Source organism: Dermacentor silvarum, chromosome 11, assembly GCF_013339745.2.
Source record: "Dermacentor silvarum isolate Dsil-2018 chromosome 11, BIME_Dsil_1.4, whole genome shotgun sequence".
Lineage (NCBI taxonomy): Eukaryota > Metazoa > Arthropoda > Arachnida > Ixodida > Ixodidae > Dermacentor > Dermacentor silvarum.
The window spans coordinates 6,241,944-6,263,176 of NC_051164.1; the positions used below are offsets into that span (position 1 = coordinate 6,241,944).

The 21,233-nt window shown below is 47.5% G+C and overlaps 1 protein-coding gene and 1 long non-coding RNA gene across 2 annotated transcripts; one reads left to right on the top strand and one right to left on the bottom strand.

Moving 5' to 3' along the window:
* Positions 1-966: 966 nt before the first annotated feature.
* On the bottom strand, positions 967-19,954 carry LOC125941553 (uncharacterized). Its single transcript, XM_049659064.1, has 3 exons — positions 19,868-19,954; positions 6,721-7,363; positions 967-1,499 (listed from the first exon to the last, which is right to left on the bottom strand). Exons 1-3 carry the CDS (start codon positions 19,952-19,954, stop codon positions 967-969), a joined length of 1,263 nt encoding a protein of 420 aa, XP_049515021.1.
* Positions 3,003-6,277, top strand: LOC125941514 (uncharacterized). The gene is made up of 3 exons (XR_007464403.1): positions 3,003-3,213; positions 4,223-4,361; positions 6,146-6,277. It is a non-coding gene; the product is annotated as an uncharacterized LOC125941514 (long non-coding RNA).
* Positions 19,955-21,233: the final 1,279 nt, after the last annotated feature.

Consider the following 21,233-nt stretch of genomic DNA (forward strand, 5'->3'; position numbering starts at 1 on the left):
CAACTTGCACAACTCTTTATATTTTCCTTTTTTCTCAAAAGACAATATGGAAGCTTCTTCGATGGTTATCATTTTAACTTCTTGCTTGAATATCTCCCATTGCACAAAGACAGATAAAGAACTACGACTTGAAACGTCAATCAGAATTTCCGGGACGCGCTTGGAAAAGGCTTATGTAAGAGTAACTGATCATTAATTTTCCATAGATCCCAATTCATCCGCGAACTTTGACACTGCCGGTTGCCAAAACAAACCGACACCAAACAATGATCACTGAAGAACAAAGGGTGCACACTGTAGCCGTATAGTAGCCTATACGGCTACAGTGAGGATAGGTAAAGATACATAAATCCGATCTAGCCTTGCATGAGATGTATCTTGAAAATGCGTGAAGCGAAAAGGGACTTTTTCATGATCCCCTACATCAACAAGCTTATAGTCACATGTCATGGCATTCAAAACGTCAACGCTGGTATCATGGCGATGCCTTGTAGACGACCGATCCTGACCACTACACACACAATTAAAGTCACCTAAGACAACCAATACACGGTCATTGCGTAAGTGCTCGGTCAATGAGAGAGCGTAGTCCTCCCGGTCACGTGCCTTACTTGGCGCATACAGACAAAGAAATGACTATCAATATTGACATCACACCATACAAGGCGCCCTTCCCTATCAGTGCACAGTCCCAACAGGTTGCATTGCCGCGTTTTCCTCACAAATATCATGCATCCTCCAGAGACACCAATCGCGTGGCTGACACATACTTCATACTCCGAAAGAAATGGAGCTACAGCAGCCACCGTGTCGTCATCGGATTCGATTTTTGTTTCCTGAATTACAATAACATCTAACGCACGGCTACGCAACAAGTGTAATAACTGACCCTGCCGTCACTTACTACGTAAGCCACGGACATTCAGTGTTCCAAATGTTAAGGGAAGGGCGCCCGCCATGATTCCACTACTGAGGCGCAGCGCCTACACGTAGTGCTACTACCTTTGTTTTGCCTGTCCCACCCCCTTGAGGAGTCGCAGCTGCAGGAACTTCTTGAACTGCAGCGGCATCTGCACTCACAGGGGCTCCATGGAGGGGTTTCTTCGCCTTAGCCGCGGCGACCTTCGGCTCTTTCCCAGAGCACTCCAAATCATCTGCCGGGGCTGGACGCTTCTTGGATGTCTCAGTCATTTCAGTATCCTCGGCAGGATTAAGCTGGTCCCGAAATGGTGGTGATTCGGCCCACGTTGCACTAGGGTCCTTTTCACGGTCGGTCACTGTACGTTCTTCAGTAACCTTCGCTGTAGCAGTGTCCGCAGCTGCCGATACTTGCACTTCCTCAGCCCGGTGGTCTTCAGCAGGCGCTTCGCCAGAGGCATCTACGACCTCACTTACATCCATGAGGTGGTTAACCATGGTGTCATCGTCCACCGGTTTACTGCCACGAAGCTTGTCAGCATACGTGCCAACGCATGCCTCTGCATTATGACCATACCCAGCTAGCACAAAAGAGATATAATCATTCTTATTCACGGATATTTCGCTTAGACCGTCAAAAATCTAGATTGAAGAAGTCAACATCGAGAAGGATTCAATTGGGATGGAAAAATCTTGCTATAAGGCGGATTTTAGAAGACGTTTAAAATCGCTTGTTCTAGCAGCCTACAATTATTGATTTTTTTGTTGTTTTCTTTGTTCTGCTTTTTGGCGGGAAAAACGGACGTTGGTTTTTGCTTTTGCTACGCCCTGTTAGAAGAGAGTGCAATCAACCCAGGCGGGGGTGTTTGTATTGTGGTGAGTGAGCACTGAAGGGGCAGCCGCTTGCTCTTTATGCTCATAATGAAGTCCACAATAAAGAAGAAAAGTTACGCTGACCTTGCAGACCGTCAGAAGAGGCGTAGAGTTAATGACGAACCGATATCTGCCAGTCGTGTTGCCACGAGTACCGTCCAATAAGTATCATGGTAGGTTAATGAAAGTAGTAACCATGCTTCTAGTGAAGTATCCTCGCCACATGAGGATGCTCAATCCAAGGACAGTTTTCACGAAAGTGACCTTGCCTTGAAAGGAGAAAATGAAGAAGCACATACGCAAGACATTTCTAGAGAATATTTTATTCCACAAAACGACCCTCCTATGAGCGCGGGCATCGAAAATAGAGGTTCTTCGGACTATGCATCACAATCTGTAGAAAATCAGGCAAGTCTTTGTCCACGTAAATGTTTGGAATTTCAAGGATGGCTTGCATCGTGGGTTACACAAGTCACCGAATTCCGCTTGTCGCAGTTTCTGAACTTCTCCGGAAACAAAGCACCACTTTCGGCGTTGATTTTGTCATCGACGCGAGGACAATGTTGAACAGTCCTCGATACACTTCAACGCGATCTGTCCCTCCTGGCAAATATTGCCAATTTTCTTTGAAGGAAAATTTAGAACGCATGATTTCTGTGTTCCTGAGTGCCTGTCGTGGGTAGATCCCTTGACAACGCTCAGAGAATATTAAATGACAATGTCAGCCAAGTTGGACTAACGGTTCAAACTGTAAAATGTTTTGTTTGTCGCAGTTTTAGTTTTGTCTGTTTGGTTAACCTGTTTTACTTTGACCGAAAGGAAGAAAAAGACACCGTAGTCTAGTTGCTAGAGAACCAGCGGCTGTGCCCCACGGCAGAGGTTCGATTCCATTACAGGTTGCACATCACTTTTTTGTATTATAAAGCGAGTTAGGAACCTACCTACCTACCGCAAAGTGCCGAGAATGAGGCATTAAAAAGTTCGACTTTTGTTATTTCAAATTATCTTTGTAAGGTGGGGCTAGCATTGTGGTAGCAGCCGCATTTTGTATTTTCTTAGTTAAATTAGCTAGCATTTCTGTGCTTCAGGTACCGAGTACGAAGCCACACTGAGTATTTTTCTGCATTGCACCAGCGTGTGTCGCAAGAGGATGCAGCGCCGCGACGTATCATAGCGGCTACCTGACAAAGCGAGGAGTGGCGTGACGGCTCATCGGCGTCATCGCTTGCGCCGATGCACTGATGCAGTCTGAGCAGCCGAGCTGACTGCGCTCTCCGCGCAGCTTCCCTCCAGATTGCGTAACTTTTGAACCCGCCGTTACATTCACCGTTATTTTTGTCAGGACCAGCCGTTAAGTTCCTGACGCGTATTCGTTCATGAACTGCGGAGCGCCAGACAGCCTTCCACATCTTCTTTGCTCACGTAAGTAGTCACTGCCACTTTGACACCTGTCGTGTTTAATTATTTACGGTTTTCGGGCGGGAGTTTTAGGTGGAAGTTTTAGGCGGTAATGAAGTTTCGCAATGAAAGCGCCTTGATTTGAACTGGAATCTCTAATACTGTTTAAGAGGCATGTTTACGTCTGCGTACGTTTCTTTTATTGTGTGCGTATTCAGGTTTGCCAAAGGTGTCTAAAATTACCTCTGTGACGTTTCGTTGACCATTGATCGTTAGGATGACGATGACATTCCCGTTTGGCGCAGAAAGATGAGACGTGCTACGATCTTCGCGTAGCCACAGAATTCTTCCGTCAACGCTCTTGTGCGAGATCACTCGTGTGTTTTTCCGAGCGTGAAAGATGCCCGCGAATACACGCAAAATTGCCGAACGACTGGCCGCTCGAGGCAGTTTGCGTGTATTGGCAGGCATGTTTCACACTTGGAAAAACACTTTATGTAGCTCATATTGAGAAACAGAAAGCGGTATCAGGGGTTTCTCATGTTGCTTTACAATCTTCTCATTGACACTTTTCATGTAACTATAGTAAGTGAGAAGTTAATCAATTAATTAGAACTAATTATCTAACTAGGCGGAATGCAAAGAATAATCTGAGTATCTCCAACATTACCTTGGTTCTGTCCTGGTACGTGGCACTTGCATATTTTTAGTATGGCTAAAGTTAAATGAAACACCCTCTATGTAGTGCACTGTTGCCTTGTTTTTTGTAACATAATCCGACAGTGTAGCTATTTACAGCATCTTGTTTTAGGATACCTAACATTTTTTGGCTTCAGTCATGCAACAAATAAATTTTGAGGTCGCACTGGCGTTTTCTTTTTGCAAGTCTGTGCAGTAACAAAATTCTGTTAAAAAAAGAAAAATTCGAATATACAGTTGTAATAGGCACTGCTGTTACATTATAAACATAGATACTCCGAGTTTATCAGCATAACAATAAAGAGTTTTTTTTTTTTTGTAACCCAGTATGCAGGCACATACCTACGTGCAAGAGAGAAGGCGCGTGAGGGTGAAGACACCGATCATGTACCCTCTACAGGTGCCGAAAGGGGCAGACGAAAACGCCGCCGCCCAAAGGGCCACCACGAAACTCCTGAACTCCAAGAACCCAGGTAATTGTTATTTCATATTAAAGTCGTACAAATTAAATTTTCAGCGTGACACATATACAGTCGTATCTCGATAATTCGAACTCGAAGGAGCCCGAAAGTTTGTTCGAATTAAAGGAAGGACTTATTTCTGAAGTATTCGTGCACCACAGCACGACGTACGAATGGAGTCATTATATATCACGGCGCGCAAGCAGATGGCGAGTAGGGGCCACGAGACTGCCCACGTCGGCCAACGCTCGCAGAAAACGATGCTGTAGGGAGCGGGCGGCGCCAGCACGGCGGCGCCGGGAGCGCGCGGACATGTCGAAGGTGAGGGAGGAGGGCGTCAGGTAAGCTGATTTGGCTTCAGCAGAGGTGACCCCGTCGCTTCGGTGGCTTCCCTCACTCTCCCTCTCAACTCCCTCGTAGCTCCCCCACCTTCGACTGTCTCCGTGCGCGCCCGCCGCCGGCCCGGCGCCAGCTTAACCCTCTCCCTTTCTTTTCCTGCCGTTGAAGCGAGCGTTGGCCGGACTGGGCCTCCGTCGTTGCTTCCCTCGGCGTCGCAGCCGCAGCGTTGAGACATCGACTCGAACACGCGTGTTACGGCGCGACGACGTAACGGCGACCTTGCCATTTGAGAGAGAGAAATTTACGCCGCGGTTCTTTTTCTTTTATTGCGATAGAAATTATATGGGCACTCCAAGCGCATTTTTGCCGCCGTCGTCGTCGCCGTGATATTCCGTATAAAGTGCAACGGCGATGAAATCGTCGCCGCGCGCCATGTGTGGGTTTTAGTGTGTGGGCACATTTCGGTGTAAGCAATAAATTGCATATGCAAGCATTCTAGATCACATTTGATTTATAAACTGCACGAGCTTAACCTTTAACCCATTGCGTAACTATAAATGTCACCAAGGTCAAAGTTAGTGAAACTGGGTGGAAAATTACGGCTTATGTTCCCACCTTGTGTGTGGATGACTCACTGTTTTTGTAAAAAAAATTCTTTACAAGTGCTTGGCAATGTTATTTATTGTGTGGAGGTTCTCAAACAGGCAAGTCATAGGCGTGCAACATTTTAATGGTTTAATTACAAGCAACTGAAGTTCTTACTGTATATGCTTGAAGCAGCCGTACTGCAAATAGTCGCTGTTACTCAAGGTTGCACTCGTCTGCTGTCTTTTATTTTTTAAGGAATCGCAATATATTTGCTCAATTTGAAGTATGCGATGTGTTTGATAGACTGGTGTTTAGGTATATACTCAAGCCTGCGCCATTTCTGAATTGGCTATGTGATCTGTGGCAAATAAAATTGGGGTGGTGTAACAATGCTGTCACACTGAAGCTGTGCCTTTGCAGAGCCGCACTTACCTCTTTTCTCGTACAACATTATCAGAAATGCATTATCTATTCCTTTCTTTGAATGCTAATTGGCACCTACTTCGCACATGTTTAGGAGGCTGCTGTCATCTACCAGTCGCCAACTAGTCAAGAGAACAGCCTCCTGAAAGCTAGCAAAATAGCCCACACTTACACTGGTTGGCGATTGTACATGCAACACCTTCAGTTAGATGTAAAGTGTGTCTTCAAGGCAACAGAAGGGAATTTCACTTGTGATCGGTTAATGTTAGAACCATGTTAAAGGTGGAATGCTCGAAAACTGTGTGCTTGGACCAATATATTGTAGTGCTGCCCATTGCCAAGATATATTGCAGTGCTTATTGCCAGTGCATTGAAAAACTATACGTTCACTAAGAAAAGTGTGCTTCAATTAACATACGTTTTACACATGCCTAATGTTTTTGCAGTAAGAAGACCTGCTGAATTAAGGAGCTACAGCCCAGCAGCCTGTTCGAAACCAGGTTTATCAAGGTCGATACCTGTAATGGACGTTACTCGGAGGCACTCATTTAATGTTGATTGCTAGCTTGTCTAGTCGTGTTTACTTGCAATAAAAAATGTTATTGCTTTATGTGTTTCGTGTATTGCACAAGCGCAAACCTGCATGCCACAGGCCGGCGAAACGCCGCACGGGCATGGGGAGAGGGAAGGAAAGGGAGACGAGGGGGGCGCTAGAGGGGAGGGTGAAAGAAAACGGATGTCAAAATCCTGATTGTAGCAGGATTCAATCTGTATTTTTTAAATGCTTCTAATGGTCTTGCAAAATCCCATTTCAAGACAGGATTTTTCGAAACTACTTTAAGCAGGATTCTAGAACTTCTTGCAATAGTCATATCCGCCGGACATTAGCAACGATATACGACCGTTTATCACCTTCTAAACGGGCTGCACGGATTTTTTAGTGCGTCTTTCAGACGTTCATTTAGTCTTGGCGAATCGGTATGGAAGCACTTTTCTATCGCTTTTGTGCTAGCTGGGTAACGGTGGCACTTCGCGCAGCGTGGTGTTATGCACTGTCTTCTTATATGCCCTACTCTGTTGCATCGAGGGCACAAGGGAGGTCGTCCGGGAATCAAAATTAAGCACTGATGTCCGAAGATCGTCAGAAGATGAGGGAGGGAACTGGTAGAGAGGCCTTCTTTGAGCGTGAATTCCACATCGCGATTTGTCATCTGCCAACTCTCCATGCCCTCGCAACGCCACATTTCTCTGTTTATTGATTGCACCATGCCATATGGTTCCAATGCTTCAATAATACGCTTCTGTTCTAGGTGAGGAGGAAGCCACAGAAGCTTCATTTTGATGTTCCGGCTTTCAGGGTCGATGACAAGGCACTTCAGTCCTTTCACTAGTAGCTCACCTTTATCGACGAGCTTCTGCTTGGAAAGGCTGTTGGCACAGGTGACGAACCACAGATGGCTCATCTGATACTGGCCTGCTCCGAGAATGTCCTTGGTATCGAGCACCGAGAGCAGGGCATCACGAAAATCCGGGGCGCGGAACGGCCGACCAGCAAGGTCCGCATGTAGGAACACCGAGTTGAGAACGGTATTTCCCGATGGCAAACGAGGAAGAACGATCTTGTAATTACCGGTAACGGTAGACGTTGCAAAGGGATCCTCGGCCTAGGGCCGATGCGCTGTTTCCAGCAGAGCACATTTTAAACACGGCCGTTCGAAGCGGCTTCTTCTTCTTCGTCGTCTTCAGCCATACAGCCACGCTTTCAAGGGTTGCATTCATACGAACCATGTGATTGCATTCGAGCGCCCTCGGCGAAAGAAACCACCTAGCAACGCGGTAAGCGCGAGCGGCGCAGCGTTGCCTCAGCGGTCAAACGCTGTATCTACTAGCAATTGGAGTGTTGCCTCCGGTTCCGCGTGCTTCTCTCCCACTTCTTTAACCGGAAGTGGGAGAGAAGCGGGGGTCGGGAAGTGAGCTAGGAGCTGGCGAGGAGGAGACCGCGTTGATGATGATGATGATGATTTATTGGCATCCCCTTTGAAACGGGGTGGCGACAAATAGTCACCTAGCCTGCTTGATTTAATCAGGCATACTACACATGTTCTTTATCTCGCATTTTTGTATACATTTTTCAAAAATTTTTCTTGTACCGCTGCCTATGATTTTAGGAGATCAGGTCGTATCCATCTTTTCCCTGCTTTTTTTCCACCAGTACTCTAATCATCTCTTGCTGATCTCTACGGCTGATCTGTTTATGTTTCCTTCCACTTTAAACCCAAGCGCTTCTGGGAGTTGCACGTTACCTACAGTTCTCGCTGGGTGGATCCCGTCGCATTCCATTAGGATGTGCTGAGTGGTCTCTGGATCTTTACTGCAGCATACACATGTCTCATCTAGTTCCGAATATTTGTTCCGATATGTTTTCGTCCTTAGGCAACCGGCTCGAGCCTCAAATAGCAAGGCACTGCCCTTTGTGTTATCGTACAGATTTTCCCTTCTAATTTCTTTCTTCTCATTCTTGTAAATCTCCATTGTCCTTTTCGTTTCCATTCTTTGCATCCAATTCACGGTCTCTATTTCTCTCACTTTCTTTCTGATGACCCCTGGTTGTCTATTTACAGTTTCGATTATCCTGTACTTGGTTGCCAACTTCCTTGACCTCTTCCTCCATTCTGTGTCCACGCTTTTCATGTAGAGATACTTGTGCACTTTAGCCGCCCATTTATTTTCATCCATGTTCCTGAGCCTTTCTTCAAAACTAATTTTGCTTTGTGCTTCTCTGACTTCAAAAGAGGCCCAACCCATGTCTCCATGCACTGCCTCATTTGTCGTATTACCGTGTGCTCCCAAAGCCAACCGGCCTACTGATCTTTGGTTAACTTCTAAACCCGCCAATATATCCGATTTTAAGCATATAATGGCATTTGCGAATGTTAGCGCTGGCACCATTACTCCTTTCCAGATTCCACGCACCACCTCATACTTATTGTGGCCCCACAGTGCTCTGTGTTTCATTAATGCTGCATTCCGCTTCCCCTTTATTTTCAGATTATCTTGGTGGTTGCTTGAGTAATTCTTTCCTTCGTTTATGTGTACGCCGAGGTACTTATATTGCTTCACTATGGGTATTACTTGCTGTTGAATTGACACCACGAAGTTACTCGTGTGTTCATTAAAGATCATAATCCCTGATTTCTCTGTGCTAAACTTAAGGCCTAGATTTGTCGCTGCGTTCCCACAGATATTCGCAAGTATCTGTAAATCTTTTTTATTGTCCGCTAGTAGCACAATGTCGTCTGCGTACATCAATCCAGGGACCTTCTGTTGCACCATTTGTCCATTACGCATGTAGGATAAATCAAAACCTAATTCGCTGTTTTCCAGTCGTCTTTCTATGCCCTTGACGTAAAGCGTGAACAACAATGGTGACAGAGGGCATCCTTGCTTCAATCCTTGGTGAATTCCCACCATTTCATTTCCTTTTCGGCCTTCCCATGCCACTTGTACTTGGTTGTCTCGATATATCTCCCTCAGCAGCTCTACGAAATCGTCATCTATGCCTTCGTATTGAAGAATATCCCACAACAATTCCCTGTCTACGTTGTCATAAGCTCCTTTAATATCTAGAAATGCTACCCATAAAGGTCTTTTCTGAGCTACTGAAATCTCTATGCACTGAGTTAGTACAAACATATTGTCTTCTAAGCGTCTGCCTGGCCTGAACCCATTCTGTAGTTCCCCCAATACACCGTTTTTCTCCACTCACTTCGACAGTTCTAATTTTATGGCTTGCATTGCCATTCTATATATCACCGACGTTACTGTAACTGGCCTGTACGAGCTCGTCTTATCCTTATCTCCTTTGCCTTTGTAGATGAGATTCATCTTGCTTTCACGCCATCCAACGGGAATATTCTTTGTTCTAATCACTTGCTCTATGGCATTAGTCAGCAGTGCCTTGCTTTTTGGACCGAGGTTTTTGATTAGCTGTATTGGGATTTCATCGGGTCCTGCTGCCGTGTTGTTAGGGACATTATCTGCTGCCTTTTTCCAATAGAAGCTTTCTATGCTGAATTTTGATCTCTCAAGCCTCTCTGTTGTTGCTGGATCTGTTGTATGAACTACACTTTTTCTCGTACCGAAGTTATGCCTGATAACGTCTGTGATGTACCGCAGCGCATCATCGCCTTCATAGATGTTACCGTCTTCATCCCTTATAGCCGTTTGCGAGTTTCTAGTTGGAGCTCCGAGTGCTTTTATATGGTTCCAGAATATTTTTGGGGCGCCTTTGTCTCTTTTGTGAATGTTATGCACCCAACGTTCACTTGCGCATTTAATTTTCTCTTGCACGAGCTCACTCGCAACCCTTTTCTTTTCTCTGTATGTATTCCATCTAAGGAGCATCTCTTCTTCTTGTAATCCCAACTTTTTGGCTTCTCGATGAACCCTAGATGCCTCTTTACGTTCTTCTATAGCTTGTTTAATTTCCTTGTTCCACCACTTACGTGGTTTCCTCTTTCCAATCCAACAATTGTATTGCCGTGTCCGCCTTATTTCATGCTGCATAACCTCCACCAGTTCCTTATATTCCCAGACTGCTGTAGGAAAAGCCTCAATTTTCTTCTCTATGTTGTTTGCGATCTCTGTTATTTGCTCGTCATTCATTTTTAAAAACTCTGAGGCTATTGGTTCATGTTCTGCGCTGGTATCTCTCCCAAACGTTAATGCTAAACGTCTATGATCGCTTCCCAGGCTATTTTTTCTATTTTCGTCTATTATCATTTGTTCCAGTTGTTCGTAGACCATTTCTGAGACTAAGGCGTAGTCGATACATGACTGCCTGTTTCCGCATTGCCACGTTACCTGTCCATGACACTTATTCTCCCTGTTAACTACTATAAGGTTCTGTTCATCACACAAATTCAGCACTAGAGAGCCGTTGTAATCAGTATATCCGTCTAAATCGTCCATGTGCGCGTTCATATCTCCCACTAATATCACCTGGCCCGAGTTACTGAACTCATTAATATCGCTTCTAATGCAATCGACCAATTCCTTATTTTTTTCCCTGCTATCACTACCTGTCCATAGGTAAGCTACTCCCAGCCACGTCTTTTTACCTTGCCATGTACCACTAATCCATAAATGCTCTTTACATGTCTCGTTTACCCTTCGCCACTTCAGACCTCGCCTAATTAGTACGCCTACGCCTCCGCCTTTCCTTGACCCGGTCATTCTGTTGCACCCTTCCCATACAAAGTTGTCAATAACAGGCGGCTGCTCCAAATCTCGTAGATGCGTTTCGGTCAAGGCGTACACGCTAATCGCTTCATCATTCAGTTGCGTTTGAATTTCCAGCCATTTTTCCTGCTTACGACCACCCTGCATGTTAATGTAGCAAATTTTACCTTCTCTATTCTTATCCTTTCTGCGTCTTTTCCTGACTCCTGGTCACCTAATTCTGCCCTTTACTGGTGTTTCGCTATGTCCAATACTCAATCCTGCTTCCTGATTGCCTGGGGCCCGCCTAAAAAAGCTACAGCTCGTGCCGCGAATCGACTTCCGACCGGTATTGCTACACTTTCACTAAAATGTATCCCGTCACGCACAAAAGCGCCTTCGCAGCCTGCTCGGTGCACTTCTCGGTTGATGTCAATGACTGTAAAATTCATTGCTTTAGCTAGAGTCCAAATTTCCCTGTTTACTGCAAGAACTGCCCTTTCAATTTTATAACCCTGCCTTTCAACCTCTGGCACCGTGCACACCGCGATTTGTACTTCTTTTGAAATATTCCGCAGGTCGGTGACCCCTTTGGCTATTTGCTTTGTGATTCCTGCTCCTCGTCCGTTCAGTACGTCAATCACTCCGCCCATTATCACTAGGTGTCTAGAGGGCGGCGCGTGCGCATGCGCCGCGCCGCCCTCTTCCGCCCTCCTGGTTGCTATGGCTACGGCGCGGCCAACGTTGGCTGTGAGCACGGACAACGTGGACGGACGGACAAGCCTCGACCCTAAGGTGCTTCGCCCCTAAAACGGTGGTGCTGACAGCTGTCTAGTACGTGTCCCGTGCCGGTTGCTATACAGAAAATAGGCGTCGGCCAGCGGGAGGGCTGCGTGTGTCGAGGGCGTTGGCCGTAGTCATGATCCTGATAGCTCATTGGCCCTCTCGTCTGTAGGGTAGACCTACGCTCAATGGTCGCTGCATGAACCGTCGGTTGCCATGCGGTCGAAACGGCTGTGTTCCTCATCTCGTGCGGTGAGTACGCACAAGTGATCCCGGATGTGCGACGGCACATCTATTCTCGATGGAGAAACATCGCGAACAATCTGCCGTATTGTTGATTGAAGGTCAACACAGAAGCTCGTGTCTACACTTGCCACCACTGTGACACTAGCCAAGCTACCAAACTTCGGTATAATCTGTCTCATCTTCAGCGTCTCAAAGGTGCTGCAGTGGCGAATGACGTCAGACACGGAATCCAAGCTTTCTTCGCCGATCAAAAAGTTGTAGACGCCTTCGGCTACTCCTTTCAACAAATGTCATCAACAACTTTCCATCTTCGGACATTAAATAGTTCACTATTTTACACAGTTTCAGCACTTCAATATAAGTCGAACATGGTCTCTCCGGGAACCTGAGCCCTTTGCGAAAGTGTCTGTTCAGCGCGTTTCTTTTTTGCACTGGAGTCTCCAAAGCATGCTCTGAGCTCCTGGACGAAAAGCTCCCATGTGCATCACGTTAAAGACACAAACACTTTAAATAGGAGAGAAAAGCACTGTGGCACGTGCACATGCTATAAGACGCAAATTGAAAGTCTTCGACCGTTGCAAAAGCAAGAATGCTATCATTGTGGTTCTTTGGACCATCTTGCGAATAGCCCTCTCTTCAAAGCTAAGACACATAAGTGTCGTAAATATGAAAAGATTGGCCATTTGGAAAAGGATTGCAAGTCTCTCCGAAAGTCTGAGAAAAAAGTTCAGAATGTCGAGGAAGACGACAAAGATACAGCTTACCCGTACGATCACATGTGTTTTTCACATCTGGAGCCGTAAGAAAGGAACTTATGCAGTATTGGAAATTGAAGGAATTTCTGTGTCGTTCCTGATTAACACTGGATCATCGGTTCCAATCCTAGCCGAAGAACTTTACCGACGTCATTTTGCTACTGCATTTCCTCTGTCATCAACATCCGTCCAGATCCTCGATTATTCTAAGTCAGCAATTCCTATAAAAGGATGTTTCATTGCTCTACCTACATTTCATGACCGATGCACTTCTGTTCTGTACGTTGTGCCTGAAGGAACAACCATTCTTGGTTTATATGGCTTTGCGGCTCTGGATATGAAGATTCAAGGGTCACCGCTCAGGTGTCTGCTAATGACACAAGAAACTCCTGTGCTACCTCCTGAATTACGTTCCGTTCTTCTTCTTCTGGGGTTTTACGTGCCAAAACCAATTCTGATTATGAGGCACGCCGTAGTGGAGGGCTCCGGATTAATTTTGACCACCTGGGGTTCTTTAACGTGCACTACAACGCAAGCACACGGGCGTTTTTGCATTTCGCCTCCATCGAAATGCGGCCGCCGTGGCCGGGATTCGATCCCGCGACCTCGGGCTCAGCAGCGCAACGCCTTAGCTGACTGAGCCACCCCGGCGGGTAATTACGTTCCGAGTTCCAGCACTTGTTTGATAAACAGCGAGGTCAAAGGTTTAACTCACAAGTTCGCGCGTCTGTTCAACCAGTGGCCAGCAAGCTGAGACGACTACCACTCGTCATTCGTGAGCAAGACTCGGCAGAAGTACGGAAATTAGAAGCGCAGGACATCACTGAGCGCGTCGACTCTTCAGAGTGGGTCTCACCAATTGTCGTAGCCAGAAAGAAGGATGGCTCGATTCGCATGCGCGTTAGAGCACTGCACGGGCCGATATTTTCAGCCCGGGCCCGGCCCGGGCCCGCTTTTACGTTGGGCTACCTGCCCGAGCCCAACCAAAAGTTTTATGGCGAGACCCGGGCCCGGCCCGGGCCCAGAAATATTCTACGTTACCCGCCCGGCCCGGCCCGCCACCCGTTTACTTTAGGCCCGAGCCCGGCCCGAGACCGGAAAAGATCACCAAGCGGCATTTTAAAAAATAAAATAAAGAAGAGAATGAAGGAAATTTATTTTTAAGGCATAAATACCTGTCATATGCAATTATGAACACCATTTGAGTGGTCTGAACACAAATACCAGCGCGAGAAGTAGTACACGAATGACCCTGCCAAGCAGTATCGCCAGCAGTTTCCAAAGGCGCGACCTTGATGCGGACCAATTCACGTCTATCGCAGCGCCGCCACAGTATTTTTCCACATCGGGCGCCTTACTGCAAAGCATGCGCCGCCCTAGCCGCTCGTCCCACTCAACCGTATTCTAGTGCACTATAGCCGAAGCACAGCCACGACTGGTCGTGAGCGCAGCGCATGGATGCAGTAAATGGAGAAAGAATACTTCTCGTTCCTCCATGGTGCAGCGTAATGCGCTGCTGCTAGGCGGCCGGTTGAGAACATGCGTGCACTCATGGATGGACGCAGTGCCATATTTCAGCCGCGTGACGAATTATCTTATCTTACCAGTCATCGTTTTACCAATTCGTCTTTGAAGAATCAGCAAGTCAGCGCACGCGCTTGCACCGCGCTAAAAGCATTAATTACACTGATTAGGTAAGCAATACAATGACATTTTTGGTTTGAGGCGACTTCGGTCTTTCTGGACTTACATTCTGTTCCAACAGCGCAAAATACGACGGAAGAAGAAAAGGAAAGTACTCAGGAGTAGCACTGGTAGCTTCCAGCTGCGCCGGCGCAACAGGTTTTTCAGAGTCGATACGCGCGAGGATAACTCGCTGCACCTTATATGCACACCACCAGAAAGTCCCGAGCCCGGCCCGGGCCCGCGTCAAAATACCCGAGCCCGGCCCGAGCCCGGGTCAAAAAGCACATGCCGTGCCCGAGCCCGGCCCGAGCCCGTGACAAAACTGCCCTACCCGGCCCGGCCCGGCCCACGGGCCGGGTCGGGCCCGGGCTTTCGGGTAAGCCCGAGCCCGTGCAGTGCTCTAATGCGCGTAGACCAACGAGAGCCAAACAAAGCTATAGTGGGGGACAGTTTTCCCTAGCCACAAACTGAGGAACCTTTGAAAAGCTTGGCAAGTGCACAGCGATTCTCCGAGCCAGATTTAGCTACCATATATCAGTTACCACTAAGTCCAGAAAGTCGTGATCTTACGACATTTATAACGCACGACGGACTATTCCGCTCCAAGAGGGTTTCCTTCGAACTGGCATTTGCACCGTCAGCGTTTCAGAAGATGACGGATACATCTCAAAGGATGCAGATGCGTATTGTATTACATTGACGACATAATCGTGTATGGACGCTCTCGAGAGGATCCCTTGGTCAATTTGCGCGCTGCTTTGAAACGGCTCTCTGATGGTGGCGTCAGGTTCAACCATAAATGTATTTTTGACGTCGCAGAGTTGACTTTCCTAGGTCATGTTGTCAGCGCCAAGGGTTATTCCCACTGATGTCATCTATCGAGGCGATAACCAAGGCACCATCACATACAAATGTCAATGAACTTCGCTCGCTGCCGGGACTTGCAGGCTTCTACTCCAAGTTCATCCCGCATTTTTCTGATGTTGTGGAGCCAATGCGCGCTTTGCTTCGATGAAATGCGCCTTTCGCTTGGACTGCGGCAGCACAAAGCGGTTTGGAGCAGCTGAAAACTTTGTTAACATCTTGCGAAGTTCTTCACCTTTTTGATCCTCAGGTACGTTACAACTGATGCCTCAGGATATTGATTAGGTAAAAGTACTGAAAGTTGGGCGAGTTGGTATCTATTCATCTTGTAACTGCAGCGCGCACACGAGAAACGAGGACAAAAAGGTGAAAGTGACAGACAGACGCACTTTCACCTTTTTGTCCTCGTTTCTCGTGTGCGCGCTGCAGTTACAAGATGTATTGATTAGGTGCTGTACTGCAGCAGGATAACGGAACATCACTGCAAGCTGTCGCGTTCGCCTCACGTGCTCTGCAACCGCATGAACGGAAGTACTCAGTCGGTGAACGTGAGGCCCTTGCCTGCGTCTGGGCCTGCGAGCACTGGCAAGTTTGCCTGTGGGGCCGACCTTTCGGTTTGCGCACAGACCGCGCTGCTTTGGTTACGCTCCTTTCAACGAAAGGCAGAGGTCAAGGATTGCGCGTTGGTCATCATGGTTGATGTGCTACATCATGGAGTACAGGAAGGGTAGCGAAAACGTCGTGGCTGACGCACTCTCCCGGCTGCCCCTAGAGAGTTTCATCCGCGATGCACCCGAAGAAGAATTTATATATGTCTTCTGTCCACAGTAGTTACCATCTTCAAGAAGCTGTGCCGCCGATCAGGCTATGTCTCAAGTTAAGCAGTTTACCACTATTCCTTGGCCTGACAAGAAATCCTTGTCAAAAGAGCTGCTACCTTACTTTCACGTGCGATCTGAACTCTGTTGTTATCGACATTCTGTGCCGGGGTGACAGGATTATCGTGCCTCCAACTTTAATACGCCGTCTTATGGATCTGGCTCATGAGTCACACCCAGGAATTTGTCGCACCAAAGCTCGTCTTAGAGAGCCGTATTGGTGGCCACGCATGGACAATCACATTGAAGAACTTGTGCGCACATGTGTAACTTGCCAGTCATGCGACAAATCCGCGCGTGCATCTGCAGTTCCTATGCAGCCCGTCACTCTTCCCGAGAAAGCCTGGGAAAAAGTTGCTATCGACATTGTGGGACCTTTCACGCAAGCTTCAGCCGACTGCCGTTTGCCATTACATTTATTGACTGTCGTCGCTCTAAGCGAGAGTATAACTGGACAGCTTAACGGCAGTCCTAGATTGCGAAGTGGGATTTCCAAACATCGTTGTCGATGATTATAAAACCGCCTACACGATAATAAAAAGTGATCGATGGATTCTGGTTCATTGCAGAGATAGCATAATGCGGATGCCGCCAGACCACATAATCAACGACACGCGACAACGTCTACAGTGAGAAAATTTCTACTTGAATTTTTTGCCAGAGAAGTATATCCACGTGGTATCGTATCCGATCATGGACCACAATTTTCTTCAGCGAATTCTGAAAAAATTTCTCACAGAGCGCGGAATCACGCATTACAACTCTTCTGTGTATTACCCGCAAGCTAATGATTTGGTTCAAAGATTTAACATGGTATTAAAATCATATATTCAAATGGCCCTGTTAGAACGCCGTGATATAAGAACAGCGATGCTTGATTACCTGCAAACATATAGCTGTACGCCTCATGTGACTTGTGGTGTTGCGCCCGCTCTTCTTCTTCATGGACGCCAACCTCAAACCAGACTAGACATTGTGGAATTGCCTGACAAATGTTTCAGCACGGACCCTTCAAAGGCACTACAGCAATTGCGAGAGTCCATCAAGAACAAGCAAATGAAGTGAGTTACACCGATGAAAAATGCCGTGCCAAGGAACCCAACTTCGTCGTTGGTGATTACGTGCGCGTTAAATTACCTGCAGTTCATGGGAACCTATCTCCTAGTACTAGTTCCTCTACAACTGGCATAGTATCCACTAAGAACACGGCTTCTCGATCGTGTTGCGGCATTGAATTGTCGCGCATGTTTCTTCCGTAGATTCGGCTAGCGATTTCCCGCATTGTCTGCTATGAAGCAAGATACGTGCTTCTCCTTAGGCTTAGACTTGCAGCCAGCTGTTTTGTGCCCAAGCTGGCCGCATGACTTTCAGCCTTTCTTGAAGCGCTTCGACAATCACTTGCCGTATGTGCTTTGCGGTTGCAAAGAAAACAAGTTTGCTGTTGTTTGTTCTGGGGTACAACACTGGGTTGATTGAGCCTCTTGGCGTTGTCTGCTACTCTCCCAATATTGTTGATGCCCTGGGCTTCGAGGAAACGGTCTGTTGTGCCCGCAAGAGATGTAAGGGTTTTGCATTCTCTTTCCTTGAGGAAGATGGCAAGCTTGGGGTGGCAGCAACTGCTCAGCGATAACGTGATCCCGGAGGTCTTCAAACGTTTTTAGAAACGTCAGACATCGCGATCCAGTTATCAAAGTAGCTTTAGATCCGTGCGGCAAACTGTTTTCCTGTTTCGCCATCTTCTGGTCGAACTTTACGGAATTTCTCTTTGTACTTTTGGGCTGTAAATCTGAAGCGTTGAAGAAGCACCCTCTTCACCTTTTCGTAATCCAGGGAGTCAGCAGCAGTCATACGCCCAATAACAGTTAATGCCTCACCAGTCAAGCACATGCTTATGGCGACAGCCCATTTATCACTAGGCCAGTCCTGTCCAGTGGCTACGCGCTCAAACCTCTGCAGATACGCGTGGAGGTCGTCGCGTCATTCATCGAATTGCGGGAGTAACTTCTGGGTATTGAAGCAGGGTAGGTTTGGCGACGTTACGGGCGCGGTTTGGGCAGATGTCTGGCTCTGCGCTCCTTCTTGCAGCTTGAGCTTCAGCTGCAAGATTTGTAGCTGTCTTTTGTCGGCTAACCGCTGACTTTCTGCTGCTTGTTTTGCTGCTTCACGCTCAGCTGCTCATTCGTCCCGCTGCCTGGCCTGTTCTCTTTCCATCCACTCGCGAAGTTCAGCGCCAGACAAGCCTAACTGTGCTGCAGTGGCGGCTAACTTATCTAAATCCATATCGGTCGTCTAGTGCTGCGTGTATACACCCGAATGCCGGTCACCGCTTTTAGGATATTACTGGCGGATCCTGGCAGGCTCGCCAGATTGTGATGGAAAACAAGCTCGCTGTTCCCATTGGGCCCAGGATCCTTTAATAATGACACGGCAGACGGGAGCTTGTTACACGAAACACAGACTTTATAGACACGCTAACACGATACAGGCGCTTTACATACACACGGACTGGAGTTCGCGAAGTCGTTTGTCCTTCTATATAAGGATGTGCCTAGCACTCATGCATCACGACTCGCCGGTGTGTGTTGTCGTTGTGGTGACCATGGCGGTTGTTGCGTAGTGCGTCGCTGCGTCTTCTGACACTTGAAGACAGCTGGTATGTTGCTTGCAATGGCCACGTCTTACGCCATCATCATCACGCCGCACCTTGTCGCGACGTGGAAGCAGGGGAACAGCAGGCCTGCAGAACACCAGGCCACTGCTGTAGCTGGTCCGTAACGCCTGGCCTAACGCCTCGGCCGCTAGAACGTCGGGATCGGTCGGCAGACAGGTAGCTCAGGCGCGCGGCTTCCTTCTGCCTGGTGCAGTCGAAAGCACTGCACCAGGCCGCTATTACAGCCGGTCGCTGGTGCACAGGAGAGCTCAGCCACGAGCAGGATCTCCGATCAGGTCCGCACGGTAGCAGGACACCCGGTCGCCAGTCATAGGGCTCGCTCAGCAGGCAGGTAGCTCAGGCGTCCGGGTCCCCAGCATGAAGCACTGCACCAGGCCGCTAAAACAGCAGACCGCTGGCACGCAGGAGAGCCCAGCCACGAGCTGTATCTCCGACCGGGTCCGCATGGTAGCAGGACACCCGGTCGCCGGTACCCGAGCCTTGCACCGCCGTTCTGTGAGCTGACGTTCGAGGCTATCGCTCGCTCTCGCGCTCTGCGCGCTCTCACGCCACTTCCTTGTCCATGGCACGTCATCTTCCTTCGCAATCACCATTAGCACTCTTCTTCTTGTCACCGCCACACGCCACTATCCACATTACCACACCCACCATAGTACAGCTTCGCTGGTCTTCCATCTCCACCCCAGTAGAAATGCTGGCAGTTTTTTTCTTGTTTTGTATTTTATTCATGTGTGTATTTATTTATTTTGCAAGAGGGGATATGTTATATAAGGCATCGCGGCCGACTGCAGCGCTATTAGAAGGCGCTTGCTGGGAGCCGCCTGAGGGAAGAGGATGAAGATGGTCAGGGACTGAGTAATGTCTCCATTGATAGCACACTGAGTATCATGCACGACCCAACAGTGAGCATGTCCTCGCGATTCTCATACCAGATGAGCGCCGTGTCGGTAAAGGAAAACACAATATTGGACAATTGTGCGGCCTAGTTCCAACCGTTAGAACGGCTTACCCTTCAGTAGTTCATGCGCCACTCGTCGACATCTTTCCTCCGAAAGTGAGTGGCACCCTGTAGTACTGCCACGGAAAACCAGGTGCTGGCCTTGGAGCCGCGTCAGAGCCTTCGGAAATCTGGTGGCAGGCGTCTTCAGGCATGTCAGGTGAGAACGGCGGAAGTCCAGCAAGTCGACGGCTTCGGAGAAGTTGTAGCAGCGTAGGCACCGTGGTTATGAGGGATTACCCAGCATGTCCACCAATTTGTTACGAGCACGGGGAAAGGGGGTTTATTTAGGCGTGCAACAGCCGGAACAGCATGATGATGATGATGCCTCAATCAATGGCAGAACCCACAGTGGGGGATAGGCCACGAATCGGGTGGTATTATGATCGAAATTTAAAATAAATTTGTTTACAAATAAATAATAAAAATTTAAGGAAAATACATGAATAATTGAATATGAGAAATGAACCGTTAATAAAATCATTAAGTAGTCTATACTAAGTTAGTCTGCCTTGCCTAGATAGGAATAGTAATATGAACTTAATAATAAATTAAATACAGTAAGGGATAGACGTAAATTTTGAATAATAGTATTATTAATAATATAATTGTGATTTTGTGACTTTACGTTTTGAATTTGCTAAATCTATAATTTATTGAATTATAAATAAATAAATCATGGAAAATGGGAAAATATTACTACAGAGAAAATTAAAAATGGCTCGGCAAACGTTCCTGTGGTTATATTCTAACACCGTCGCTCTAAGCGAGAGTATAACTGGACAGCTTAACGGCAGTCCTAGATTGCGAAGTGGGATTTCCAAACATCGTTGTCGATGATTATAAAACCGCCGACACGATAATAAAAAGTGATCGATGGATTCTGGTTCATTGCAGAGATAGCATAATGCGGATGCCGCCAGACCACATCTGTACAGACAGACAGACAGACAGACAGACAGACAGACAGACAGACAGACAGACAGACAGACAGACAGACAGACAGACAGACAGACAGACAGACAGACAGACAGACAGACAGACAGACAGACAGACAGACAGACAGACAGACAGACAGACAGACAGACAGACAGACAGACAGACAGACAGACAGACAGACAGACAGACAGACAGACAGACAGACAGACAGACAGACAGACAGACAGACAGACAGACAGACAGACAGACAGACAGACAGACAGACAAAGAACTTTAATGAAGGTCCTGAGGAGCTCCGTTGCCCCCTCTCAGGGAGGCGACGAAGCCGCGGGCCGCCCCCACGTCGGGATGGGGAGACCAAGCTCCAGCGCAGCATCGTGAGCTTTCTGGACAGCCCAAAATTGGCGTACAAATTGGTGTACATCTGTACAAGTAAAAATTTAGTTGTGGAATACGGCAACGCAGCCGTGTAAATGTTACTTCGAATTGCCGGTT